The sequence below is a fragment of the Hemicordylus capensis genome, chromosome 12 (genome assembly GCF_027244095.1).
Source record: "Hemicordylus capensis ecotype Gifberg chromosome 12, rHemCap1.1.pri, whole genome shotgun sequence".
NCBI classification, from domain to species: Eukaryota; Metazoa; Chordata; class Lepidosauria; order Squamata; family Cordylidae; genus Hemicordylus; species Hemicordylus capensis.
In genome coordinates this window covers 13,042,202-13,070,154 of record NC_069668.1, presented here as the reverse complement: position 1 = coordinate 13,070,154, position 27,953 = coordinate 13,042,202, and the positions used below count along the sequence as shown (strand labels likewise).

The window sequence follows — 27,953 nt, the reverse complement described above, 5'->3', positions numbered from 1 at the left end:
TTGAAATAAACACAAAGCAGTTTACATTGGAATTAAAACAATATTTAATTAAAATACAAAAAGTACAGATATTAAACAAATACAAAAATAATAGCTCGATTCAAATCTTTAAAAAACATTATCAACAAGTACAAGGCAGCTGCATTAAAACGGTCCGCTCATTTCAAAGCTTGGGTGAAGAGCCCCATCTTTACTTTGCTTCTAAGGACTGCGATGATGGAGGCCGAGGAGCAGATGCCAGCAAGGAGAGCATCCCAAACCCAGAGGGCCATGATTGAGAAGGCCCTGGCGGGCATAGGGCACCACCCTGCCCTATACCTGGCTGGGTACAGGGCAGGCGAAGGACCACCCATCACAAATGCCCACTCGAGGGAGGTTCTGCCCTCTTCAATGAAGCAGAGATGGGGCCTCCTTCCTGTGGGTGAGGAGCAGGACCCCACTTACTTCCACCCTCACCACCTTTTGGAAGATGGAGAAGACCTCCCTTTTGTCACTGGGCCTTGGAGTTTGGCAGACAGTTCAATTTTGCTGCAACAAGAGAAAGATGGTTGCTTTGCACAGGTTTCGTTGTTCTTGAGTTTAATTCTTGTTTCATGTCATTTGCTTCACTTGCCAGGGAGGACCCCTGTTGACAAAACAGCAGGACACATGTTGAGAAAACGGGAGTCTCTGGGGCTGATCACTCCTCCCCTTCCCCTTCCCTTCTGCAGAACCGCCTTCCTCCGGAGCTGGAAATACGTCCAGACCACTCCTAACCCATGATCTTCAAAGCAGAGGCCTCAGAGATAGATATGCAAAATCTAATTATTGTTATCTTCCAAGGCAGGTATAAACTATTACAAATGAACACGTATGCCCACTTCTCTTCCACACACATGGAAGAGAACAGGGGTTCCCAACCTCCTCCAGAGATTGCTGAACCACAACTCCCATCATCCCCAGCTGCCATCTATTGTGGCTGGGGACAATGGGATTTGTAGTCTGGGAACATCTGGAGTAGCACAGGTTGGAAACCACTGGGGGGGAGAGTTAACCTGCAGAAATACATCCAGACCACTCCTAACCCATGATCTTCAAAGCAGAGGCCTCAGAGATAGATATGCAAAATCTAATTATTGTTATCTTCCAAGGCAGGTATAAACTATTACAAATGAACACGTATGCCCACTTCTCTTCCACACACATGGAAGAGAACAGGGGTTCCCAACCTCCTCCAGAGATTGCTGAACCACAACTCCCATCATCCCCAGCTGCCATCTATTGTGGCTGGGGACAATGGGATTTGTAGTCTGGGAACATCTGGAGTAGCACAGGTTGGAAACCACTGGGGGGGGGAGTTAACCTGCAGAAGGACAGCAAAAAAGGAGGGGAACACTCAGAAATCCCTGGCCAGAGACCAAGGCCCTACAAACCTCTCGGAGCTGTCCCACGAAGAGCCGAGAAATACCCAGCGTGCCCTCTCTCTCACAGAGGAAAAGCCGTCAGCCTCCCTCCTCCTCCTCCGCTGGCAGCAGGAGGCCTGTCAGCTGCTTGTCCGAGACCGTCAGCTCCTGGCACAGGCCCATGGCCCGGCTGAGATAGATGGCAAGGAGGTGCTTACACTGCAAAAGAGGGGGGGAAGCCAAGGGGCCGCGTTAGCAACCTGCCTGCCTGGAGGGGAAACAGCCAGGTGTGTGTCTTAACACTGCCCAGAGCAGGGGTTCTAGGTCATCACGGCTGGAGCTGCAGTCCAAGAATGTCTTGAGAGAACCCCAGGCTGCATGGGCAGAAGTCTCTTCTTCTCAGGCACTGCTTGGGGTGCCCTTTTTAACAGAAGGCGGACAGGCGTGCTACCACTTACTTCTTCCCGCCTCTGCCAGCGGCCGGCCAGCTGGAAGCTCACCAGCAGGGCATGAAGGTTATGGCCATCCCCTTTGTCCCCAGCAGCTGGTAGTAAGAGGCACACAGGATGCTGGTCTGGCTGGGCCAGCGAGCCAAGCCCCACATCCTCAGATTCTGCCCAGCCCTGCACTTAATACATACAGCCCCGCCTGGCCGTAGCTCAGTAGCAGAGCTCACTCTCTGGCAGCCTCTCCAGGCAGGGCTGAAGAAGAGACTTGCGAGTTGCTGCCAGTCAGGGTAGACAACTCTGAGCGAGATGGCCCGAGGGTCTGACTCAGTGGGAGGCAGCTTCCGATGTTCCATCCATGATCCAGCCAGAGATAAAAGGCTTTGCAGTGCCTCAACACAATCACCTCCTCCCTTGCAGAAGCCAAGCAAGAGCAACGGGCCCCAAGAGAAAAATGTGAGTCACCATCTATCTGTCCATGCCCACACCCTTTGCTCGCACTCTGCCCACACAGCCCTGGCCTTGTGGCTGGTCTCCCCCGGCCAAGAACTCCAGCCCCAGGTCTGCCCAGAAGACTCACCATGAGGCTGCTGCCTTTCCGCAGGACCGAGAAGGCGAAGGCCGGGCACGTGCAGAAGTGGCAGGAGGCATAGCAAACGTAGAGCTTGTTGGAGCTGCCATGCACCTAGCGGGAGAGAGAGACGGGGGCCTGAAATGGGGCGGGTGGGTACCGGGGGCTGCTGCCGCCGCCTCCACCCCCACTTTGGCGGGACACAGTCTTCACTCTGGATTAAAAGAGGAGAGCTGGTCCAGTGGGAGCCAGCCTGACTTGTCCCCTTAGCTAAGCAGGGTCTGCCCTGATTGCATTTGAACGGGAGGCTTGATGTGTGAGCAGGACTGTCAGAGATTCCCCTCTTAGGGGATGGAGCCCCTCTGGAAAGAGCAGAAGGTTCCCAGTCCCCTCCCTGGCGGCATCTCCGACAAGATAGGGCTGGGAGAGAGACTCCTGCCTGCCACCTTGGAGAAGCCGCTGCCAGTCTGTGAAGACAATACGGAACTAGGTGGACCAATGGTCTGACTCAGTATACGGCAGCTTCCTATGTTCCCAATTCCTAACCTTTGAACACAGGAAGCCACCTTGTAATGAGTGAGGCCATCTGGCTCCGCATTGTCCTAACTCCCAATGGGGTGGAGAGTCACTCTTGCGGTTTCGAGCCTAGATTGTTCTCTGGGTCAACAGAGTTCACCTTGGTTTGCAACTGGATGGGTGACTCCATGCGAGCACCAGAAGGGATTCCCCTTGGGGGATGGGGCCGGAGCTCCGTGGTCAAGCCGCAGGTCCAATATCTGGCAGCCTTTCCAAGTACAGCTGGGAAAGACTCTTGCCTGAAACCTGGGAGAAGCTGCTGCCAGTCAGTGTAGACAATAATGAGCTGGATGGGCCAAGGGTCTGACTCGGCAGAAGGCAGCTTCCGATGTTCCTGTGCAACCCAAGAGAGCGGAAGCCGTGAGCCTCCACGCCAGGCTGACCTGAACTGACTCAGGATCAGCAGAGATTTTAGGCACAGCCAGGGCGCCAAAGACACCGTCCACCTACGCATCCGAGAAAAGACTGGCATGTGACCAACAGACATATTTGCTCCAGTTCCCTTGTTACTCTAGAGGCACGTAACACAAGGCTCAGGGTTAGCTGCTGCAGGAGGGCAGCGGAGCCAAATGCTGGCCACCTACGCACTGGAGGAGGATCTGGCACATGACCACCAGACACCACTGCTCCGGTTCTCCGTGTCCTTCGTCATGCCCTGTACGTCTGAGCCCAGGAGCCAGAGACCGCTTTCCGTGCAGCAGGTTTAATCCACTTATTGCTGCTCTGGGGCAGGCTGCCATAACGACAAGAGGTAATTTAAACTGCAAGTTGTTTTTAAAATAAATTTTAAAAAAGACAAAAAACCACAAAATGCAGGAGGTGGACAAGCAAGCCAAAGAAACCTGGAAGGAGGAGTCGGCCAGCTAGCTCAGGATTGTCTACCCAGACTGGCAGCGGCTTCTCCAAGGTTGCAGACAGGAGTCTCTCTCAGCCCCATCTTGAAGATGTTGCCAGGGAGGGAACTGGGAACCTAGATGCTCTTCCCAGAGTGGCTCCATCCCCTAAGAGGGGAATCTCTTCCAGTGCTCATGCATCAAGTCTCCCCTTCATATCCAACCAGGGCGGACCCTGCTTAGCTAAGGGGACTAGTCATGCTGGCGACCATGAGACCCGCTCTCCTCCCAGCCTAAATCTGCTTCCCTGCCATCTCAAGTCCTGGGTTCCAGCTCTGTTGCCCTTGGGAGCAACAGAGGGCAAGTCCAACCCTCCTCCTGGGCAGCCCTTCAGATATTTGGGGTCTCCCCTTCTCAGCCTTCCGATCTCCCCTTAGCCTTCTCTTCTCCAGACTAAGCGTGCCCAGGGCCTTCAACTCTTCCTCAGGGGGCCTGGTTTCCATCTTGGTGGCCCTCCTCTGAACCTGCTCCAGCTCATCAATGCAATTCTCGAAATATGGGATGGAACCCAGTGTGTTTCCTTTGGCATTCCCTCTCCAGATACTGGTTCCTCGGCTCCTCTGGGGCCCAGACTGGCAGTCCCAGTCAGCTGTGCAGATCCCTGCCATAAAAGTGCCCCCCTCCATCTATGCTGCTTAACAACCTGCTGCCAACCCCAACCAATCAACCAACTGAATCAAATATCTGGAGCTGCCTCCTGCAGAGTCTGATCACTGGTCCAGCTGGGCCCCAACTGCCTACTCTGACTGGCAGCAGCTCCATGGAGTATCAGGCACAGAGAGGCCTTCCCCCGCCCCCATCACTTGCTAAACAGTTGTGCTTTGTCTCTCCATCTCCTCAAAAAAATTATGCCTGCCAGGGATGGTCAGATACAGCCACTCGATCCCCCTGGGCAGGGTGTGTTCGGATGCAGGGCTCCAAATCTCAGAATTATGAGAGAGCAAATGGACATTCATCTCCCTGGCTCCAAACTGACAAGAGGATGTGCTGCTTCACACAATACACAATTAACTTGTGGAATTCACTGGCACAGAATATGCTGCCACCAGCTCAGATGGCTTCCAAGTAGGGGAAGACAGATGTATGGAGGGCAGAGCTCGTTATGAGCCCTGACAGCTGAAAAGAACTTGCATGTTCAAAGGTGGGGAGTTCCAGGGGCCCAGGCTGGGCTCCTTCAGGCCCTGTTGGCAGGCTTCCTGGGGACAGTGAGGGATGCAGAATTCTGGACCCACTGTGGCATGAGCCAAGATTTAAGGTGTGGTTTGGAGGGTTACTTCTGGGCTCACAGTTAGGAACACAGCAAGCTGCCATCTACTGAGTCAGACCCTTGGTATAGACCCATCTAGCTCAGGATTGTCTACCCAGACTGGCAGCAGCTTCTCCAAGGTTGCAGGCAGGAATCTCTCTCAGCCCGATCTTGCAGATGCTGCCAGGGAGGGGACTTGGGACCTCAGATGCTCTTCCCAGAGCGGCTCCATCCCCTGAGGGGAAGATCTTCCAGTGCTCACACATCTAGTCTCCCATTCAGATGCAACCAGGGTGGATCCTGCTTAGCCAGAGGGACAAGTCATGCTTGCTACCACGAGACCAGCTCTTCTCCCCATAAACTGTGACCAGCAAATGCCCCAGTATAATGCCATTCCTGTGGACCTGACTAGGAGGGGCTTCCTGACCCAAGGAGGGAGCCACCACTAAGGAGACTCTCTTCCTCGCAAGCACCTGCCTCGTTTTGGAAGGGGGCGTGTGTTCGAACAGAGCCTCTGCACACCCTGGGAAATATTCTCCAGCAAAGCAGGGGGCCCCTGAGTCTAAGGCTCCCCTCACGGTGGCATTCATGCAGCCCCGGAAATATCCGCGCCGTGGAAACAGCATACCTGATAGACAGTTCGTCCACTGGGCGATGCAATTCGAGTGACAGACTGGCGGTCCACCAAGTCCAACGCTGGGACAGCAGAAGTGCCATAGACGAATTTAAGCCTAGGGGAAAGGAAAGCCACTGGGCTAAAGTGTGGTCAAGAGCCTAACAATTCTTCTGAAAGGGTTGGTTTGTTTTTTTTAAAATGCATTCAAATCTATGGAGATTTCTGGGAATCACTGTTTCGGGAGGGTGTGGAGAGCTCTGTGTTGAAGAACTTCAACTGGTTCACATAGGAACTGAGGAAGTGGTCTTATCACGAGACAGTCCACTGACCCATCTAGTCCAGCACTGCCTACACTGATCGGCAGCAACCAGGGACTGAACTCGGGACCTTTTGCATGCCAAGCAGATGCTCCACCTCTGAGCTATGGTCCCAACTGCCTTATAGCGAGTCAGATCCCTGGTTCGTTTCAGGGGGTGGTGAGAATCCTTTGGAGAAAGCGAAAAGAAGATCCCAGTGGCTAACAGCTAGGTATCCAACTAAAACATCACACAATAGTGTGCTCTTCGGGGTGGGTGTCTGGGAGGAACCAAGTTGGGAAGTGGTGAGGGACAGAAAGAGAAAAGGGTATTTCAGGGCATGGTGGAAATGTCCCAGTGTTAGCTACCTTGAGCATGGGATAAAGCAGAACAAACATTTCTAAGAAATCAAAACAAGGACATCTGCCTTTCTGTTGCCACATTGGTCCCAACCCAAGAGGGCTCGCTAGCACAGGAAGGCAGTACAGACTCCGGCCTGATTGCTGCTGCTTTCTTCCTCGCCTCGGGCACGTGACAATATCCTCCACGAGGCCAGGCAGGCAAGCTTAAGAAAATGTGGATTCTGTAGGGGAGGGAGACTCAAAATTACTTTCATAGGCACGCTTAGGAAATGTTTTCAGGAGCGAATAACTTCTGCAGAGTTCTCCACAAGGCTGAGCGAGTGCTTGCCAGTCTCCTGGGAGGATGGTGTGTATGGCAATCCTGCGGTAGCTGGACTTATTTAATGCTCGCCCCGAGAGGTTTTAATCTGCTGATGACACCATTCCCAGGCACGACCAACGTCAGGAGCGGCTGTACAATTAGCAAGAGGATAACCCACTGTCCGGCAGATGAGGCAGCTTAGCGGTTATTTCGGGCTCGTACATCCTGGTGGGCTTGATTTGGCCACAAAGCCTTCGTAAGTCGAGGGGCGTTTGAAGGGCCACATGGCCTTAACAGCGACGCCTCTTTCGAGGGACCACAGGCCCCCGATGTTGAACCCAGAAGGAGGCGGCTGTGGGCAAAGGGGTGGCTTGGAGGACAGCACCAGAAAGATGTGTGCTTCTATTCTGGGAGGAGCAGCAAGCTCTAAATCCACGCTCTAAGTCCAGGGCCGAACTCTGGGGATTTTCAAGCATTTACAGAACAGCTGCCCTACTCTTTATGTCATCAGCACTGAAGGCCTGGTGGATGGCTTGTCCCAAACGGCTAGGAGCTGGACAGGCAGAAATGCAAAGGAAATGTCAAACAACTCCCGCCCTTGCTGGACAAAGGGAGGGCAGACAGCTGCTGGATACAGGCTTATGCCCATCATGCGAGTGGAATGCCAGTGGCCCAGAACAATGGCTGTTTCCAAATTTAGGCTCAGGGTTTCTCCTCTTTCCTGTCCCCACCAACTCCCCCCCCCCCCGCTTTTAACTGTCGCCCTTAAAGAGCTTTTGTCCGACAGGAAACTAGATGCCAAGTCAAAGCGGAACAGCTGCTGGAGGAGAACCCAGATGGGAGACGTGGGAAAGGAATGGGAAGAAGCAGCGAGCCAAATACGTGATAGGAGTCTGTCCGCGATCCGGATGCTCTTGGCTTCACGTCATCTGTCCCCTCGTTATCAGAAGGCAATGACAAGCAAGAGCGAGGGGAGCAGGCAGAGCCCCGGACCTCTCTCCTCTCTGCAGGAGCACATTATTGGGGGGGGGGGAATCGCCGCCTCAAATAATGACTGAGCTGAGGCCCCCCACTAACTGTAAGCCAGCCTTTTCCGCGCCTGGCCCTCCTTTCTAGCAGAAAGCTGCCTATGTGTTTACAGGGGACTGTTTGGCAACGACGAGGATGACTAGAAACAGGCCTTGTTTTTTATCTTTAGAGAAAGCTAACATGGCCTGCTGGGCAAGGCAAAGGTGGATTGTACACTCAGATCCGTAAGATCTTGCATGAATGCAAAACCTGAGGCCGGTAGGGCTCCTCCTGTGCCAAAGGATCATACACAGCCAGGCCATTCAAACAACCAGAGACGGTGTTCTACCCAGGTTTGGGAGTGGTGTGTGCTCTCAGTTTTTGGCTGTATGGAAACAAGGGAGGAGGAGAACCTGGGTTGCTTGTCCTCCTTCCTTGCTCCCACACAACCGAAAACGGAGCACACACCGCTCCCAAACCTGGGTAGAGCACCGTCTCTGGTTGCGCGAATGGCCGCAGGATCTTAAAACAGTACAACTGCACCAGTCAGTTGGGTGAGGGGAGGGAACCAGAGCAGGATGCAATGAATGCAAAGGCTCCACTCCTCACTCAATTGATGACCATGAATATCCAGATCCCAGATCTATCACTTGCCAGACCTCTCTTGCACTAGAGAGAGAGGGAGGGAGAGAAAGAGGGGGGAGAGGGGGAGAGAGAGAAAGAGGGGGGAGAGGGGGAGAGAGAGAAAGAGGGGGGAGAGGGGGAGAGAGAGAAAGAGGGGGGAGAGGGGGGAGAGAGAGAAAGAGGGGGGAGAGGGGGGGAGAGAGAAAGAGGGGGGAGAGGGGGGGAGAGAGAAAGAGGGGGGAGAGGGGGGGAGAGAGAAAGAGGGGGGAGAGGGGGGGAGAGAGAAAGAGGGGGGAGAGGGGGGGAGAGAGAAAGAGGGGGAGAGAAAGAGAGAGAGGGTGAGGGGGGAGAGAGAGGGAGGAAGAGAGAAAGAGAGGGAGAGTGAGAGGGGGGAGAGAGGGAGAGTGAGAGGGGGGAGAGCGGGAGAGAGAGAAAGAGGGGGAGATAATTCTAAAATATCAAAGGTTAGAGGCAAGAAGATGTGGAGGCCTCAGCTTTTGCCCAGGCTCATCTCCTTCCAATCAGGAAGCATATCCAGGACAGCGACATGAAAGGCACTCTGACTCTTGCACCCTCCAAAAGCAAACGCTTTCAGGGGTGCAAAGAAAGAACACCTCCCATTCTAATCCAGGAGAAGCGCGACTTCATTATCAGAAGTTTGGGACATGCAATTCCAAATCCGGTTCTAGCTCTGGTTCAAATTCACCAGTAATAGTTCTTAACTCTTTGGTTCAGGTACTAACTTTAAAAAAATGATTTGGTAACCGATTCAGACACTTAGAATTATTCAGGATCTATTTCACACAGAATATGGTCGAATGTTTCTGCTTTTTATCTAAGTCACTTGTTTTGAGCCGGTTCCCACTTTCTGTCTCGAGGGGCTTGATTCCAGTTCAAGTTCAAGGCAACCAAGAAATGTTAAGCTGAGATTCGGTTCACAGAAAAACTCTCTCTGGACTGGTTTTGGGCCCCGAGTTCTGTTTGTGAGCTGTACAAGGAGGGAGCCAAAGAGCAGGTACGTGAAACTCTTTCGAACCCTCAAAGAAAGGATACGTGAACAAGACGCATCCAGTGTCGTCATGAAGTCAGACACAGAGAGCCCAGAGACCAAAAAGCAAAGCGGAAGCGAAAAGATACTCACGCCAGGAGGTGGCTGTCAGGCACTGCAAACAAGAAGGGGAAACAGCATTAATTCTCTGCCCAGTTTAAAATGCTGACCTCCACGCATCCGTCAGCCAGTCCCCCATATTCTGTCACTGGCTGGGGTGATCAGGAGAGAGAAGCCTCAATGGGGCTTGTTCAGAGGGAGCAAGCAAGACCTCCCGGATGCTTTCACCTCCCTTCCGGGCACCATGTCCAAGGCATGTAAAAGGACACGCTTAGCACTGTGATCCTCAATACATTCCATCACTATGCAGGTTAGAAATTATTATTCCTTCATTCATTCGATTTCTATACCGCCCGTCCAAAAATGGCTCAGGACGGTTTACACAGAGAAATAACACTGGAGGTCCTGTGCTGGGGGTGGAGAGGGCCAGTTACTCTCCCCCTGCTCAATAAAGAGAATCACCACGTTAACCAGGTGCCTCTTTGCCAAATTATCACTAAATTATCAAATTATCACTAAAATAATCATCACTATTATTTATTTAATTTCTATACCACCTGACTCCAAAGACTCCAAGCGGTTAACCAGAAGGACCGGGAACAGGCCTATTTTTCTGGAATGAAAGTCGGGTTTCTTTCTTGTGGGTCTTGCACACTTTAAACCCATAGGTCAACCCACTGAAATGAGGGGCCAGTTTTAATCAGCGAGGCCAGAGGTTAAAGCATGCTTCTTGGGGAGGTGCTAAAGTCGTGGTGCGTTCTAGCAGCCGAGAAAGAAAAAGAGGTGAAGTCTAGTAATGAGCTTTCCTCTCCTATTTCCTTTGTTATCTCAGAAAGCACAGGCACTGAGGTTTTAATTCAATCTAACAGATCTGCTAATCAGTGTGGGCCCAAGAAATCCGGCTGCTCGGCTGGCCCCTCGCGGCGTTTTCTGCAGTCTCTCTTTGTGGCTATGACAAAGTGCACAATTACAGTAATTTTTTATTTTATTGACTTTGAAAGCAGCTGCAAGAACCCTTCATGTTAATGGCCTGCATCCGAGTTAGCTTGGCCAGACAGAAGACAGAATGGAATACAATTAAAAGGTCTCTCGCAAATGCGTTCCTGGACAAATCAAAGAACGCTGTAAAAGAGGGTTTCTCTACCTTGTGGGCGGGGTGGGTGGGTGGGGGGAGAACAGAACAGAAGACTCAAGTGTGTGAGAATACATCCCCAATCTTGCAAGTGCTTTTAGGAACATAGGAAGCTGCCTTTTACTGAGCGAGACCATTCATTGGTCCATCTAGCTCAGGATTGTCTACCCAGACTGGCAGCAGGCAGGAGTCTCTCTCAGCCCTATCTGGAGGTGCCAGGGAGGGAACCTGGAACCTTCTGCATGCAAGCAGGCAGGTGTTCTTCCCAGAACAGCCCCATTATCCGCTCAGGGGAATTTCTTACGGTGCTCACACATGAAGTCTGCCACCCAAATGCAAGCCAGGGCAGACCCTGCTTAGCAAAGGGGACAATTCACACTTTTGACCACTAGACCATAGCGGGGAAATGACTTGCCTAGCAAGCCAGAAGTTGCTGGTTTGAATCCCTGCTGGTATGTTCCCCAGACGATGGGAAACACGTATATCGGGCAGCAGCGATATAGAAAGATGCTGAAAGGCCTCATCATCTCAGACTGTGTGGGGGGAGGCCATGGTCAACCCCTCCTGGATTCTACCCAAAACAGCCACAGGGCTCTGTGGGCACCAGGAGTCGACACCGGCTCGTCGGCACACTTTACCTACGCCACAAGACCAGCTCTCCCCCCAATACATTTATCTATCAGTAAATAACCACACCCACTTCTCAAATAACTAGGATTCACGAGAAGGCCATTTTTGTTATGGCTAAACAAATAGGCTGATTGATTGATAAGGACTTGTGGTAGCGAGCGTGAATTGTCCCCTTTGCTCAGCAGGGTCTGCCATGGTTTGCATTTGGATAGGAGGCTCCATGGAGACAGCCCTTCAAACCTATCTGTTTGGCCTGGCCTCCCGGGGTTTTTAAACTACCATAAATAGTTTTTAATGGTTGCCCTGGGTTTCCAGGGGTTTTAGTTGTTTGCCTGTTTAATTGGTTTTATTCTGTTTTTATAGTTTTGATTTTAATTGTTAACTGGTTTTAATTGTGTGTTTCCCCCCCTGTTGTAAACCACCCTGAGCCATTGGGGAAGGGCAGTATAAAAATCAAATCAATCAATCAATAAATTCCCCTCAGGGGATGGGGCTGCTGCTTAGTGGAAGAGCATCTGCCTGCTTGCATGCAAAAAGATCCCAGGTCCAACCCCTGGCAGCCATACTGCCTACAGCAGGCCTGTTCAACTTTGTTCCCCCTATCCCCGCTGCTTCTGGACTACAACTCCCATAATCCTCAGCCACAGTGGCCAATAGCCAGGGATTCTGAGAGGCATAGGCCAACATCTGCAGGAGGGCCAAAGCTGAGCAGCCCTGCCCTAAAGTCTAGTAGGTCTCACGCAATAACCCTGAATACACAAGGCTGGTTCGCACGATCTCTGAATGAGGGCAGGTACTGCCCTAGTGGGAGAGCTGTGCATGCCCCTGCTTAGGAGGAGAAGCCCACTGACCCCGCTTACGACACGGGCACAGACAGCACCTCCAACCTGGTTTTCAAACTTACACTCGGGCAGAAAGCGGGAGAGTGCACAGCTCCCCAACTGGAGTAGGAGGCTTACCTTATAAATCGTGGTAAAAACAGCCCTACAGACTTCCTGTAGGCCTCAAGGTTGAGGGATGCTCCTCACAGGACTGAGCAAGGCGACTCTCAGAAGCCAGACAAAACCCAGGGGCAGCCGAATTTGGTCTCAGCCCAAGCAAAAATGCATTTTATTAAAACAGACTCCCTGGTTTTGAAGGCACCACAGAGGATTAGGTGCAAACGCAAATATATACAGTGGATTCCATTCTGAGTGGGTTACTGGAATCACTACCAAATCCAGCGTGCAGGGAACCATCATTTCTCCCTGCCTGCTGAAAGGACCCACCACTGCCTAAAAATGAATTTGTCTCATCCACTCTCTGCTTGAGAAGAGCTGGCAATACTGTGGCACTCCCTGCTGGCCAGCAGAGGACACTTTTTAGCATCTCATGCCTGGCTTTCAAAGGGGTGCTGAGGAAACTTCAGGAGTGATTTTGCAAAGCACAGCATTCCCTGCAAGGGTCTCTGAGGTGCAGAGCTAGAAACAGAAGTGAGGTCAATCAAGGCTCCCACTCAGGATTTCCAGGCAGGTATTGATTACATAAAAGCAAAAGCGACAGTACCACATGGAAGGCTAATTTTGGGAACGTTCATGCTCTGCAAACTGTGATGTGGGCCCCAAATCACGACGTGGGATTTTCTAGAAATCCCTCCAACCGAAACAGCTATACATGTATTGGTAAATGCCCTTTCTCTAGGTTCCTCCTGCCAGGTCAAAAAGTGATCCAGGTGCTCAAAGGCATATTTTTAATATATGATGTATCTAAATATATATTTTATGTTTTAAATATATGACGTATCTACATCACACCCACTTGTCACTTGTCCTACAGAGCTTCATCTGCTGAAGACGGACAGCTGCTAACAGCACAGAATACCTCACAACTGCTAGAAAGGTTTAAAAATAAATGCTTATGCTCATACTTAGTGAGTCTCCATCCATAGGGGAGAAGGCCCCAAGATCACCTCTCTACCTACTTGCCCTGCAAACCTGGCACACAGGCAGGGTCATCAAGTGGGCACCTCGGTAGCTCTTAATGACTGCTGTTCTCCCAGGCTGGATTTTAACGTAGGCAGATATTTTGACTGCTCGTTTGGTATTTCCCCAGGAGTTTATCATCAGAGAGATTGTTAAATAAATCAAGTGTTCTAACTGAGCAAAGAGGCACCTTTTAAAAGTGGCGATTCGCTTTACTGAGCAGGGGGAGAGCAACTGGCCCTATCCACCCCCAGCACAGCAACCCTCCAGTGGCTGTTGATGGGGTCTATCTTATGTTTCTTTTTTTTAAGATTGCGAGCCCTTTAGGGACAGGGATCCATCTTTGTTTATATTCTCTCTATATATGTAAACCTCTTTGGGAACTTTTGTTGAAAAGTGGTATATAAATATCCGTCGTAAATATTTGTTATTATTTATTATTATTTATTATTTATTCGATTTCTATACCGCCCTTCCAAAAAAGGCTCAGGGTGGTTTACACAGAGAAATAATAAATAAATAAGATGGAAATAAGAAAAGAAGAGAAATAAGTTCTCTATTGGTCCCAAGATGATGGGGTTTGTAGTCCAACGGCATCTGAGGACCCAAGGTCGAAAACCTCTGAACCAGCTGAACCCCCAAATGACTGGCTACCAATGCTGCCCTGAAAGAAGGCTGGTGTCTCTCCACGTACCGTGTGATGTCTCACGAAAAGCCTTTTCTATCTCCTTCAACAATTCTTCTGCCACAGCAGGCAGAGTGGCGTCCATCACAAGAACCCGCTCTCTGGCAGAAAAAACAAATACACAGAGTTGTTATTAAAGGCTCGTAATGTGGTTTCTATTCCCCAGAAGAGGGCAAGCAAGGGCCCTATTTATTTACCCTCAATAAATATCTCCAGTTTCATTTGTTTTTCATTAGAGTAGGAAGGTTCTTAAATATCTTCATAATGCTGGGAGGGGCTTTTGAAACTGCAAATCTCACAAACATTTATTAAGCATAGGAAGATAGGAACATAAGAAGCTGCCATATACTGAGTCAGACCATTGGTCTATCTAGTTCAATATTCTCATCTCCTTCTCCACTTCACAGCATCAAGGGCCAGAAAAGGCAGTCTGACCTGCTTCAGCAAGAGCTGGTCTGGTGGTAGCAAGCATGAATTGTCCCCTTAGCTAAGCAAGGTCTGCCCTGGTTGCATCTAAATGGGAGACTAGAAGTGTGAGCACTATAAGAGATTCCTCTTAGGGGATGGAGCCACTTTGGGAAGAGCATCAAGGTTGCAAGTTCCCTCCCTGACAGCATCTCCAAGAGAGGCTTGAGAGAGATTCCTGCCTGCAGCCTGGGAGAAGCCACTGCCAGTCTGTGAAGACAATCCTGAGCTAGGTGGACCAATGGTCTGACTCAGTATATGACAGCTTCCTATGTGAGAGAAAATACAGTAGGACTGGGAGCAAGAAGGCTACTTCGGGGTCACCCAAAGGCCTGTGTAAATGGAATCCCTGCACCCCCCACCCCGGTCTTGGAACAGCACACACACAGCCATACACACACATTACTGCCAAATCACAAACTGCTTGGGAACCTACCCTAGGCTAAAGAGCATGGAGAACAGGAGGAACCAGTGTTCACACAAACTTGCATACAAATTTACCAGCTTAAACAGACTCAGTTAAAGGCATAACATTATCAACTGGTTTATTATCTCCTGAGATTTAGGGCCAACAACTTAATGTCTCCCTGGTGAAAGGGAGCCTCTGGAAACAAAGACAAGATGGGGAGATAGTGAAATGAATATATTAGGAGATAGGAGGAGGAGAGATCAAGTTAATATAGTTCCGTCTGGCTGAGCCTCAAAACAAGCAAAAAAAAAAAAAAAGGCCAATCTTTCACCCCCAAGAGATTGGTTGTTTAAATACATTGCATGTTTGGTGAGCTGAGCCCTGGAATTCGGGCAGAAGGAAAAGCCGAGACCCTGGGATTCTGACCTCTGGGGATATTAATATTTGAGATGAACAGACAGAGGTCTGGACTCATAGCTCTGTCTTGCCCTTGTCGTCAGCCAGTGAAGCACAGACAAACCCTACGGTGGAGACAGAGGTATATCTCTGAAAACAATCAAATGTGGTGGATAAATCCTTGGAATGGAAGTTCCCATCTTGAGAAGGTGGAAGTGCAGGATGAAAGGAAGAACTGGCAGGCTTGTACTTTGAGGGTAGCTTTCCAAACAGCTGCACAACAGTAAAACTTTATAGCTGTGAACGGCCAGTTTATTTTTTGAGAGAGAAAACAAATTACACATTTTGCAGGGAGCTGATTCTATGCTACTGGAAACTTTGGTGGTTTGCGTTTGGTTAGAAGTCAGATTTCAGGATAGCTGCCACGGCCACCCCATTAAAAAAAAAAAGTCACTGAGGAGTCAGAACAGATTGTGAGACTCTTTGGGACAGGGGGGCCATCTCTTTCAGATACCCTGGAAAGCCTTGCTCCTGAAGGATGGAGTATACATGTATTGAATTTTAAAAAATCATATCCTATTGTGCATCACTGCAGATTTTGATATTTTAATTCAACACTTTCCCTGCCCCCAAAGAAAACCCCTACCTTCATTTCCTTCTCTCTTTTTCTCCATTTTTTAAAATAGTCAAATTTATAGTCCTTGTGCCTGCAGAAGCAACCCTGAAAACTGTGAGGAGCAGCAGGCAACCTCTCACAAAGCAGCGATCAACTTTACATGGAGACGCTTTACTAAAAACACATTTTAAAAATTTGCCCTGCCTTGAGTTTTTTCAAGGCGGCTTGTAGAACAAATGACAGCATTAATATCAATACAAAGGACCCGCCAAAATAAACAAACCACGCCCCATGATTAAAACAGGCTAACCGGACATCTCGAACCCCAGCCCCAGCATTCCTGGAGCTTTTAAAAACCCTGGTGCTTTTGAACATAGGTAACTGCCATATACTGAGTCAGACCATAGGTCCATCTCACTCAGTATTGTCTACACAGACTGGCAGCAGCTTCTCCAAGGTTGCAGGCAGGAGTCTCTCTCAGCCCTATCTTGGAGATGCTGCCAGGGAGGGAATTTTATTGTATTTTAAAATTGTCATCCCTGATCATTGATTTAAACTGTTTTATTAGATTTGTGAACCACCCTGAGCTATTCTGTAAGGGCGGTCTAAATATCGGATAAACAAACAAACAAACTTGGGACCTAGATGCTCTCCCCAGAGCGGCTCCATCCCCTGAGGGAAATATCTTGCAGTGCTCACACTTCTAGTCCCCAATTTAAGAGAAGTCCTCATTTTCAAATGGGCTCTGAACACTTTTCTTTTCCAGAAGCCATTTTATGACAGATTGTCTCTTTTTCGTTTTTATCATATGCTTGTTGTTGCTAACATTTTGCACTGTAAGCTGGCTCAGGAACCTGTTATTTGTAAAGATGAGGTGCCCATACGTTCAATAAATAAACTTTATATTTTAACTGTGTGGGCTGTTTTGTTGTTGTTTTTGGTTAGTTTTTAGCATATTATTATTGGTGGCAGTGTGACTGGTGCTGTAAGCTGCCTCAGGAAACTAATATTTGGACAGAAACGGTAGAGGTGCAAATACGTTCAATAAATAAACAAGCTTTATGTTTAAATTGTGTGGGGGTTCTGGTTAGTTTTTATTATATTACTACTGGTGGTGGTGTTTTGCTCCGCAAACTGCCTCGCAAACCGGATCAATAAATAAACCAACTGCAACGAGCAAACCCCATCAATGGTTTTAAAACTTTCTTTGAGGGAGAAAAGCCCTGCTACACACAAAAGGCATTTAAAGGGCATCTCCTCTGGTTTATTTTTAAAAAGCAGAGGAGACACTCTTTAAACGCCTTACCCTACCTTACAGGGCTGTTGCGAGGAGAAAGAAAACCATGTACACCGCTCTGTACTCCCTGAAGGAAGGGGGATTAATTAAATACAAATAAAATCTAATAAGCTGATGCCCTGGGTTGCTTTTGGGGGGGGTATAATACACACACACACAAATATACATACACGTGTTCTATTTCAATATGTGTGTATGGGTGTGTCCATGGGTGTGTCCATGGGTGTATATCCATGTGGTTTTCTCTGTGACACTCTATGGATGCGAAAGATGGACTTTGAAGAAACAGGACAGAGAAAAAGTATTGAGGCTTTTGAACTTGGGTGCTGGAGAAGACTTTTGAGGAGACCCTGGACAACCAGGAAAACAAACCAGTGGATCACAGAACAAATCAAACCAGAATTTTCACTCGAGGCAGAAATGGCCAGGCTCAAACTATCCTACTTTGGACACAATATGCAAAGACCCAGCTCCCTTGAGAAGTCCATAATGCTGGAGAAAGTTGAAGGCAAGAGAAGGAGAGGACGACCAGCCGCAAGGTGGATGGACTTGGTGACGACAGCCATGAAGGCACCACTGTATATCCCGCTCTTCCTCCAAGGAGCGTACTACATACTTAGGTTTCTCCTCACAACAACCCTGTGAAGTAGGTGAGGCTGAGAGAGAAGTGACTGGCCCAGAGTCACCCAGCAAGGCTCATGGCTGAATGGGGGTTTGAACTCGGGTCTCCCCGGTTCTAGTCCAGCACTCTCACCACTACACCATGATATGTGCGAGCTAAATAAATAAATAAATAAATAAATAAATAAATAAAGATAGATAGATAGATAGAGAAGTGTGTGTGTGTATATTCAAACACTTTATATCTCTATATCTTCTGCACAGAGGCCTGTACAGCCAGGGCACCGCCTACCCACCCGTTGCCTAGCAACGACACCCCCGCACACACACAACTTACCCCAGACTCAACTCAGCCACATGACGCGGGGACGAAAGAGCGCGGAAGCCAAAAGGGTGGGTGGGTGGGTGGGTGTGGGTGTGTTCGCGTCGCGACCAATCAGCATACAGGACGAGAAATCTACGTAATATATGCCCAGACGTTGAGGGGGCGGGGCGGAGCGGTCGGAAGAGAAAGTCACGAGTCGGAGGCCGTTTCCTGTTTGAGGAAGGGGGGGAAATCTCCCTCGTATCACGTGCCGGGGGAAGCATACAAGGTCATCCGTCTCTCCTTAAAGACTCCCGGATGTTGCTCGCGCCGCTGCTGCCCCGGCGCGGGCTCGGCCTGGCGCCACTTCTGGCCGCTGCGGGGAGGCGCTGGGCAACGCAGGCGAAGCCGCGGCCCGGTAGAAGTGGAGCCTTAACCCGGGAGAGGAGGCGGGCCCAAGCAGCAGTGGGTGGAGCCGCCGCCGCCGCCGCTCTTGCGGGCAGCCGGGCAGGTAAAGGGGCGCGGCTTGGGAGAGGGTGGGCGGACCTTGAGGAAGTGCCGCCGCGCTATTGGCACGGCCGTGGATCAGGGGCGGGGCGTGGCGTAGGCGGGGCCTTTGCTGTGAGGGTGGGGCAGGCTGATAGGAGACAGCCCCACATTCAAGAAAGTTGATTTAGCTTGCTGTTGATGTTATTGTTATTAACTGCAAGTGTTCCATTTTTATACTGCTTTTTCATCGTAGTGCCTAGAGCAGTGTATAACTAATACAAGCCATTAGCTACAAATAAAAGGGAAGTTAATAAAACGGGCCACAACCGCACTCTGGGGAAGCAGGGAGTAGCAGTGGTCAACCAGCAAGACAAACCTCAGCAGACAAATGTTTGCCAAACATTTGGACAGCAGATGGAAGAGGTAATGAGGGCCCCCCTGCTGAATCTCTATGGGAGGGAGTTCCACCCACAAGCAGATCCTGTCCCAAGCTGCCACCATACTAATCATAGTAGTATCATTAACAAAACTAGTAAAGTTGTGCCATCGAGTCAGTGTCGACTCCTGGCGCCCACAGAGCCCTGTGGTTGTCTTTGGTGGAATACAGGAGGGGTTTCCCGTTGCCTCCTCCCGCGTAGTATGAGAGGATGCATACATAACTCTTAGGGTCATGAATGTAAACATTAATACCGATGAGTAATACAATAATGCTTAAATGTTAGGAAGCTGCCTTCTACTGAGTCAGACCCTTGGGCCATCTAGCTCAGGATTGTCTACACGGACTGGCAGCGGCCTTTCCAAGGTCGCAGGCAGGAATCTCTCTCGGTCCTCTCTTGGAGATGCTGCCAGGGAGGGAATCTACTGCGTGCAAGCATGCATGTCCTCTTCCCAGAGAGGCACCCCCCCCCCAAGGAGAATATCTTACAGCGCCCAAACTCACAGTACTCTCCCATTCAGATGCAAACCAGGGTGGACCCTGCTTAGCAAAGGGGACAACTCATGCTTGCTACCACAAGGCCAGCAATCCTCCCTAGTAACTCTCTGCTCTCTCTTTTCCAATGGATTGTTAAAACCCTTAGGCATTTGAGCTAGATTGAATGACTTGTCTGGCTGGGTTCATTGTGTCCTGTTTTATTGCTCACCAGTTTTTAAGTATAGGCAACTTTGAAGGCTTTTAGAAGTGCAACCGGAGTTGGGTACTCCTGGCACAAAATCTTGTTGCATACAAGATCTCTCTCTCTCTCTAGCTTTTTCCCTCTTCTCCCAGGAAGCAGAGGAAGCCACTGAGGAGGATGCGGAGAAGGGGGAAAGCAAGGAGACGGAGGATGCCATCATTTTCTTGCTGAAGAAAGCCAAGGTGAGGCACTGGGTGGGCTGGGACCCAGGCGCTCATCCTTTAGGAATACTTCTCACAGGACGGCCTGTGACAGAGGACAGTCTTCTTAAGGAGAGCCAGTAGGTGTAGTGATTAGAAGGCGGTGCTTGACCCAGGGAGATCTGGGTTCAAATCCACAACAGACCATTAAGCTCACCAGGTGACTGTGGGTCAGCCTAATCTACCTTGAGGTGCGAAGATAAAATGGCGGGGGAATGATCTGCACCATCCTGACCTCCTTGGGAATAAGGTAGATTGGGAGTGTGAACATATCTGAGGAGGAGGAGGAGGAAGAGAAGTTTTTGGTGGGGTATGCAGTTTCCTTCTCGCTTAGCGCTCAGGCCTGGTATATTACCAGCTTGGGAGCAAGCATGAATTGTCCCTTTGCTAGGCAGGGTCCACCTTGGTTTGCATTTGGATGGGTGACTACATGTGAGCATTGTAAGATATTCCCCTTACAGGATGGAGCCATAGCTCAAAGGTCATCTGCTCTGCAGGCAGAAAGTCCTAGGTTCAGTCCCTGACAGCATCTCTGGGTAGGGCTGGGAGAGGCTCCTGCCTGAAGCCTTGGAGAGCAGCTGCTGGTCAGAGTTGAAAATCCTAAGCTAGGTGGACCAAAGGCTGGACTCGGTATAAGGCAGCTTCCAATATAAGCCCCTCTCGTTCTCCAAGGCCTTGTATTTATCCATTCCCTTCCTGCCGCCTTGCCCACCCCTACTCCACCGGCAGCACATGCCCCGAGGCTCTCTAGCTGTTTGACTTCAACTCTTATCCTCTCCAGCCACCGTTTATTGCAGCTGGGGATGATGGGTGGGGTAGTCCAGCAACAGCTGGAGAGCCCTGGGTGGGTCACATCTGGAAAATCCTCTCCAGAAACACCTTCAGCAACTTTTTTCCTCCCTTTTCAGCTGGGCATCATGAAAGGAGAGCTGCAGGAAGCCGAGAGGATCTTGCATGAAGCTGCCCGCCTCTCCCACCAGTCCGACAACAAGGCGGCCATTATCTACACGTACGACACGGTTAGTCCAGGGACCCCGCCACATCCCGCAGCAAAGCAGTGGGACTGGGACTGTCTCTTGGGCCTGACGCTGCTCTTTCAGCCTTCCAAACGAAGCTTTGCTTGAGCGAGTCCTTCCTACCCCTTGTGGCGGTTCTATCCATTTCATCGGGCATTTCCCATTCACTTTCCTCCATTTGGGGATCAGGAGGATTAGATGCTTGCTTTATAAAAAAGATAGCCTAGCTCAGGATTGTCTACACTGGGGGTGCTCAACTTCAGCCGTCCTGCAGATGGTGGCCTACAATTCCCATTGGCCACGGTGGCTGGGGATTGTGGGAGTTGTAGTGCAAAAACAGCTGGGGGGGGCCTAAATTGAGCAGGCCTGGCCTACCCAGACTGGCAGCGGCTTCTCCCAGGTTTCAGAACTGTGCCTGCTTGAGAGGTGTTATCTATTCTACCAGCCACTACTGCACGGTTCATGTTTATCTATCACTCCCAGGTTGCAGGCAGGAGTCTCCCTCAGCCCTGTCTTGGAGGTGCTGCCAGGGAAGGAATTTAGAACCTTCTGCATGCAAGCAGGCAGGTGCTCTTCCCAAAGTGGCCCCATCCCCTAAGGGGAAGATCTTGCAGTGAGCAGACATGTAGTCTCCCATTCAAATGCAAACCAGGGTGCACTGTGCTTAGAAAAGGGACCAATTCATGCTTGCTACCACAAGGCCAGCTCTCTCCCTGCAACTGATAGCTGAAGTATGTGTGTGTAAGTTTCAGAACTTTCACATTTAATTCTTACTGTTTTAATTATTTAAGAATTATTTTAGTTCTTATGGTTTCTCACTGTGCATTTAATTCCTACTGCTAGCCAGCTCGGTGACCTCGTCGGGCAGAGAGGCAGAATATCCACACATGCACTCAATACATACCTACGATTTGCTGTGTTCCAGATGGCGAACCTGGCGTTCTTAAGGGGGCAACTCGAAGAAGTAAGTCGACAATAGAAAACGACTCTTTTTGCAATGCAGAGCAGGGGACCTGGATGTCCTTTCCTTGAGGAGTCCTCGGCTGTTCCACCCCAACGTGTTCTCCTGACCGCTCCCCGTCACCTTCTCGTTTCAGGCAGAAAAGCTTTTCAAGGCTGCCATGAGCTTCCTGCTGGCTGGAGACATGAAGCAAGTAAGGATTTCCCTCCACTGGGAGACTGTCCCCAAACCGGCCATTCTAGTACTCCCAGAGTCTGCTGCTGCTGCCAGCCTGTGTAGACAACGCTGAGCTAGCTGGACCAGTGGTCTGACTCGGTAGAAGGCAGCTGCCGGTGTTCCTATGTAAAGCAGTGCAGAGCATCGCTGGCTACAAGCTGTGGGGGCTGGGGGCGATGAAAATCCAGGGGCAGCAAACCCTGGCGTGCCAGCTGTTGATGAACTACAACTCCCATCATCCCCAGCCTCAATAAATTAGATGGGGATGGTGGGAGTTTGTAGTTCAGCAATAGATGGTGAGCCAAGGTTGCCTACCCCGAGATAACCCAACATCACAGCAACATAGACCATCAGAACAGCCCTGCTGGATCAAGCCCAAGGCCCATAGAGTCCAGCATCCTGTTTCACACAGTGGCCCACCATGGGAAGCAGCCTTCTGCCATTGGTCCCTCTAGTTCCGGATTGTCTACACCAGGCCTGCACAACATAATCAGTTACTTGGAAAGACAGTGTGCCCAGTGAGCATGCCTGAAAGCGACAGCAGTGTGGGGAGGGGAGGGGTTAAAAAGTATGGGTCCCTTAATGGGGGGAGGGATTGGCCAGTAACTAAAATGGCTTTCATGTTTTAAAGGATAATTTTGATGTAAGTAGTAATGTGCTGAAAATTGACCTTGGCCCCCACGCATCAAGTCATGGTTGATTCTGGCCCACTGGGACGTTGAAGTTGGGCGCCTCTGGTCTGCACAGACTGGCAGCGTTCAAGGCTGCAGGCAGGAGTCTCTCTCAGCCCTATCTGGAGATGCTGCCAGGGAGGGGACTTGAAACTTTCTGTATGAGCAGGCCTGTGCTCTTCCCAGAGCGGCCTCATTATCCCCTAAGGGGAAGATCTTCCAGTGCTCACCCATGCAGTCCCCCATCCAAACGCAAACCAGGGTGGACCCTGCTTAGCAAAGGGGACAATTCTCCTCCCACAACTTCTGGGGACCTCAGGTTGGGAGCCCCTGTCCTAAAGCACACTATGCAGCCAAAGGGAGCCTTCTTCAGTACACAGCTAGGACTCTCTCCAGCATTTGGCGTCCCCAAGGGAAAGGTGGCTCTGAAAGTCTCAAATGCCCTGGTGTTGGCGGGGAGGAAGCCAGGGAAGTCTGTGCAATAAGCCCTGCATTTCATGCAACCCCTTCCTCCTCTTCTCCTCTGGGAGGAGAGCTGGTCTTGTGGTAGCAAGCATGACTTGTCCCCTTAGCTAAGCAGGGTCTGCCCTGGTTGCATATGAAAGGGAGACTAGAAGTGTGAGCACTGGAAGAGATTCCCCTCAGGGGATAATGAGACCACTCTGGGAAGAGCAGAAGGTTCCAAGTCCCCTCCCTGGCAGCATCTCCAAGAGAGGGCGGAGAGAGATTCCTGCCTGCAACCTTGGAGAAGCCGCTGCCAGTCTGGGTAGACAATCCTGAACTAGATGGACCAAGGGTCTGACTCAGTTATATGGCAGCTGCTGATGTTCTTATGTTCTCCCCCAGGATGACAATGCCATCATCGAAATGTCCCTCAAGCTGGCCAGCATCTACGCCGCACAGGATCAGTAAGTGCCCTTGCTCTTGCTCTGCATGGTCTCGACTGCCTTGCTCAAGGTTTCTTGCCCCATGCACCAGGTACCCAGTGTGGATGCAGCACCTTGGAAAGTCCTCACTGCATCATTCTTGGCTTTCCAATGAGGCGGATAGTTGCAGTGGTTCCTCTCCTGGTCCTCCTGGGTCATAGAGCCCACTCTAGGCTTTCCGCTCCCACCCTCCCCTCCTTTCTATGGTCTGCTCAAGGTGTAACAGTGCCAGAAGTATGACTGATAAGACACCGGCTGGATTCAGACTTCCCCTGGGTTCATGTTCTGGCCTGTCTGCCCCAAAGAAGCCACTGTTTGGTGATTGATTGATTAAGTTCCATCAAGTCAGTGTTGACTCTTAGTGACCACAGAGATAGGTTCTCTCCAGGATGATCTTCTTCCACTTGGCCTTGAAGGTCTCTCCATGGTGCATTCATTGCTGTCGTCATTGAGTCCATCCACCTTGCTGCTGGTCGTCCTCTTCTTCTCTTGCCTTCAACTTTCCCCAGACTTCTCAAGGGAGCTGGGTCTTTGCAGAATGTCTCCGAAGTATGATAGTTTGAGCCTGGTCATTTGTGCCTCGAGTGAAAATTCTGGATTGGTTTGTTCTAGGATTCATTGGTTTGTTTTCCTGGCTGTCCATGGTCTCCTCAAGTCTTCTCCAGCACCCAAGTTCAAAAGCGTCAATACCTTTTCTATCTTCTTCAAAGTCCATCTTTTGCATCCATAGAGTGTCACAGGAAAAACCATGGTCCGAACGATTCTAATCTTTGTAGGTGTAGAGACGTCACGGCATCTCAATATCCTTCCCAAGGCCTTCATTTCAACCCTCCCAAGCGCTAGTCTGCGGCGTATTTCTTGACTGCTGGATCCTTGTCTGTTGACGGTCAATCCTAAGAGACAGAAGCTATCCACCACTTCAAAGTCTTCATTGTCAATTTTGAGGCTGGTTGCTGTACCCGTTGTCATCAGTTTAGTCATCTTTACGTTTAGTCGTAGTCCCATTCTTTCACTGTGCTAAATGCTGTTTGAGTTCACCCACTGTTTGTGGAGAACTCTAAATTCGCATGCCACATGAAACAGGAGTGGAGATAAGCGAGTGTGGTTCTGTGTTGTGTCTTAACCCAGCCACTTAACAGTAAAATGCCGAGGGCTATTCTTCCCCTGTGACAAGAAGAGTTAAGTCCCATCTCCGGGCAATCTGGATTCTGCATGCATTGAGCAAGTGTGCATGCTTCCCCTTCCGGCACAATTCTGTGTTGGTTACTGTGTGGTGTCGTTGAGCCTGCTGTTGCTAGACACAGGGAGGGACAGGGAACGGAAGCCCAAACTGCGACCTCTGGAAATCTTGTACAGGAGCTGGAGAGAAGTCTGAGAATTCAACAGGCGTCTTGCCCACACACTCCTAAGCATCCCTTAGCAGCCAGAAGGGCTAGAAACGTTCTTTTCGAAAAAGTAAAAAGCCAAGACTCCCCGAAATCTGCATCCTGAGATCAATGCCACACATTCCAGTTTGTCTACCCTAACCCTCAATACATATTGCCCTGTCTTCGAGACTGTTCTGACCCCTGCTGACTCGGCCCAGGGGCACCTTTTTAACATGGTGATCAGTGTTCCCTCCTTAACAGGGATTTCCAGCCTTTGTTGACTACAACTCCCCGAATTCCCAGCTGCAATGGCTTTTGCTTGGGGATTATGGGAGTTGTAGTCAACATCTGGGAATCCCTGTTAGAGGAAACACTGGTGGTGATTCTCTTTATTAGCAGGGGGAGAGTAACTGGTCCTCTCCACCCCCAGCACAGCATCCCTCCAGTGGCTGTTGCTGGTGACTATCTGATGGTTTCTTTTTGTGAGCCCTTTGGGGACAGGGATCCATTTTTTATTTATTATTTCTCGATGTGGAAACTTTTGAAAAGCGGTATATAAATATATACCAGAAGAGAGCTGGTCTTCTGGCAGCAAGCATGACTTGTCCCTTTAGTAGCTAAGCGGGGTCCACCCTGGTTGCATATGAAAGGGGGACTTAGAAGTGTGATCACTATAAGATATTCCCCTTAGGGGATAATGGGGCTGCTTCAGGAAAAGCGTCTAGGTTCCAAGTTCCTTCCCTCACCAGCATCTCCAAGATAGGGCTGAGAGAGAGATTCCTGCCTGCAACCTTGCAGAAGCTGCTGCCAGTCTGGGTTGACAATCCTGAGCTAGATGGACCAAGGGTCTGACTCAGTATATGGCAGCTGCCTATGTTCCTAATATTGGTTGTTCTAAACGTGCACTGCAAAACTCTCCATGGGACTGTTCTTAAGGTGCAAACATGTCCCCCTGCACCTGTTTGCCAGCCAAACCATGCCCACAAATAGTAACTTAAGGAGTAAACATGCAGTTAAGCTCACCATCTTGGTCCACCCCACTCCCCCATTTTTTCCTTGTGCAGGGACAAGTTGGCATTGGCGGGCTACGAGTTCTGTATTTTGACCCTGGAGGAGAAAATCGACAAGCAGCAGGACATGCCCACAGGTATGGCAGCAAGGCAGTTTGGCTGGCACCACGAGGCGTCTATGGCCTAGTGGCCTCTAGCCTTGATGTTCTTGGTCCTCGCCCCTCCCAGAGCACTAGTCCCTCTTAAAAACAAACGGGGGTTTAATTTCTGGAAACGGGAAGCATCAAAAGGAGCCACTGGGGTGATTGTCACCATTCCTTTTGTCCTAGAGGAAGAGAGAGCCAACACACGCCTTCTCCTGGGCTTGAGCCTCGACTCCTACGCCCGCTACCTGCTAGCCCACAGTCAGGCGGCTCTGGCCCAGAAGATGTACGAGAGGGCACTGCAAATCTCCGTGGAAGTTCAAGGGGAGAAGCACCCTCAGGTGAAGATGGTTCCTCTTAAAGGGTTACCCTCCTACTCGGGAGACAGTGGGGCAAAGCGTTGGGGTGGAGAAGAACTGGCCACTTTTTGCCACCCCTGGAGTGGTTCCCAAGCATGAACTCAGCGAGGGAGGGAGTCCTCCAACTCACTTATCTTGCTTCTCTCCTGGAGCAGACGGTGGTCCTCATGAACGACTTGGCAACGGCCCTAGATGCCCAGGGGCACTATGACGACGCCTACGCCCATGTGAGCAGGGCATCTGAACTGGCCCGGCAGACGGAGCACCCCGAGGCCCACGTGGTGTTGAATAACTTAGCTGGGATTCTAATGCACAAAGGTTGGCAGCAGGGTTTATTGCGGGGGGAGGCATCCTTGGCCTTTAGTAGGGTCAGGGCAAAAAGACTAGGCTTCAGAAACGCAAGTTTTGTGGTATACAAATCTCTCCTCCTCTTCCTTCCCCACTCCTGCCGCGGAGACAGAAGACTTCTCGCAGGCCAAGGAAGTATACAAAGAAGCCCTGAAGCGGGCCGAGGAAAGCGGGGACGGCGCTTCGGTCCGACACATCCGGGAAGAACTGGCCGAGCTCGCCAAGAGGAGAAGGCGGTCCCAAGTGGCCGGAGGGGAAGAGAGGTGAAGCGGGAGAGGCCCAGAGGCTGCTTTTCCAATGGCCGTTTCTGCACCAGGTGGCGTGTGTCTGCCGCCGCCGGGCGTGGTCTCTGCTGCCACACGGACAGGCCTTTCAGCAAATGGAAACGGCCGACACATGAAGCCGCTCCGGCTGTTCAGGAGGTGAAAGAGGCGGTCAGCTGCAAAGCGGGGGGGGGGGGGGGGGAGGCTGGGAAGAGCTGTGCAGTGGGGTGTGTGGGGTGAGCTGGGCTTGGTCGTATTTATGGAAAGTGAGACACAGTTAGTTTGGACCCAGCGGTGAATAAAGGTCTGGAAGTCTGCAGCCAGCTGGTGTGTTTTACTTTCTCTCCCCAAAAGTTAGTTCTTTCTTTGCCAGAGGGAGGAGGGTAGGGAGAATTCACACTGGGGGGGGGGGGGAGGAGAGGAATTCCTTTTGCCCATTCTTAGTCTAACTGTGGCCAAAAGGAAGAGTGTGTATTAGGTTTAGGAACATAAGAAGCTGCCTTCTAGCAAGGTAGGCCCTTGGTCTATCCAGCTGAGCATTTTCTGCACGAACTGGCAGCAGCTTCTCCAAAAGTTTCAAGCAGGAGTCTTTCCTGGCCCTACCTGGAGATGCTGCCAGGATTGAATGTGGGACCATCTGCATGCAAAGCAGGTGTGCAACCACTGAGCAGTGATGGTCTGGAGAGGAGAGCTGGTCTTGTGGTAGCCAGCAAGACTTGTCCCTAGCTAAGCAGGGTCCACCCTGGTTGCATATGAAGGGGAGACTAGAAGGGTGAGCACTGGAAGAGATTCTCCTTAGGGGATAATGGGGCCTTTTTAGGAAGAGCATCTAGGTTCTCAGTTCCCTCCCTGGCAGCATCTTCA

At 50.5% G+C, this 27,953-nt stretch overlaps 2 protein-coding genes across 8 annotated transcripts; one reads left to right on the top strand and one right to left on the bottom strand.

Annotated features, from left to right (window-relative positions):
* Positions 1-26: 26 nt before the first annotated feature.
* Positions 27-21,955, bottom strand: ZSWIM7 (zinc finger SWIM-type containing 7). Of its 2 annotated transcripts, none has more exons than XM_053275501.1 (7): positions 21,730-21,955; positions 13,847-13,938; positions 9,463-9,484; positions 5,743-5,845; positions 2,409-2,513; positions 1,413-1,601; positions 27-625 (listed from the first exon to the last, which is right to left on the bottom strand). In XM_053275501.1, exons 2-6 carry the CDS (start codon positions 13,920-13,922, stop codon positions 1,482-1,484), a joined length of 426 nt encoding a protein of 141 aa, XP_053131476.1. In that variant the 5' UTR covers positions 13,923-13,938; positions 21,730-21,955; the 3' UTR covers positions 27-625; positions 1,413-1,481. The 2 variants fall into 2 exon arrangements, with proteins under 2 accessions (XP_053131476.1, XP_053131474.1); XM_053275499.1 differs by lacking the exon at positions 21,730-21,955 and adding an exon at positions 17,979-18,229.
* On the top strand, positions 18,264-27,412 carry TTC19 (tetratricopeptide repeat domain 19). Of its 6 annotated transcripts, none has more exons than XM_053275494.1 (10): positions 18,264-18,456; positions 19,682-19,791; positions 20,718-20,828; positions 21,751-21,789; positions 21,923-21,979; positions 23,520-23,581; positions 26,031-26,113; positions 26,306-26,460; positions 26,634-26,796; positions 26,939-27,412. In XM_053275494.1, the coding sequence occupies exons 1-10, from the start codon at positions 18,264-18,266 to the stop codon at positions 27,091-27,093; spliced, it is 1,128 nt and encodes a 375-aa protein (XP_053131469.1). In that variant the 3' UTR covers positions 27,094-27,412. The 6 variants fall into 6 exon arrangements, with proteins under 6 accessions (XP_053131469.1, XP_053131468.1, XP_053131470.1 ...); XM_053275493.1 differs by having other exon boundaries at positions 21,673-21,789; XM_053275496.1 differs by lacking the exon at positions 19,682-19,791 and adding an exon at positions 18,688-18,857 and having other exon boundaries at positions 18,343-18,456; positions 21,673-21,789.
* The last annotated feature ends 541 nt before the right edge of the window (positions 27,413-27,953 follow it).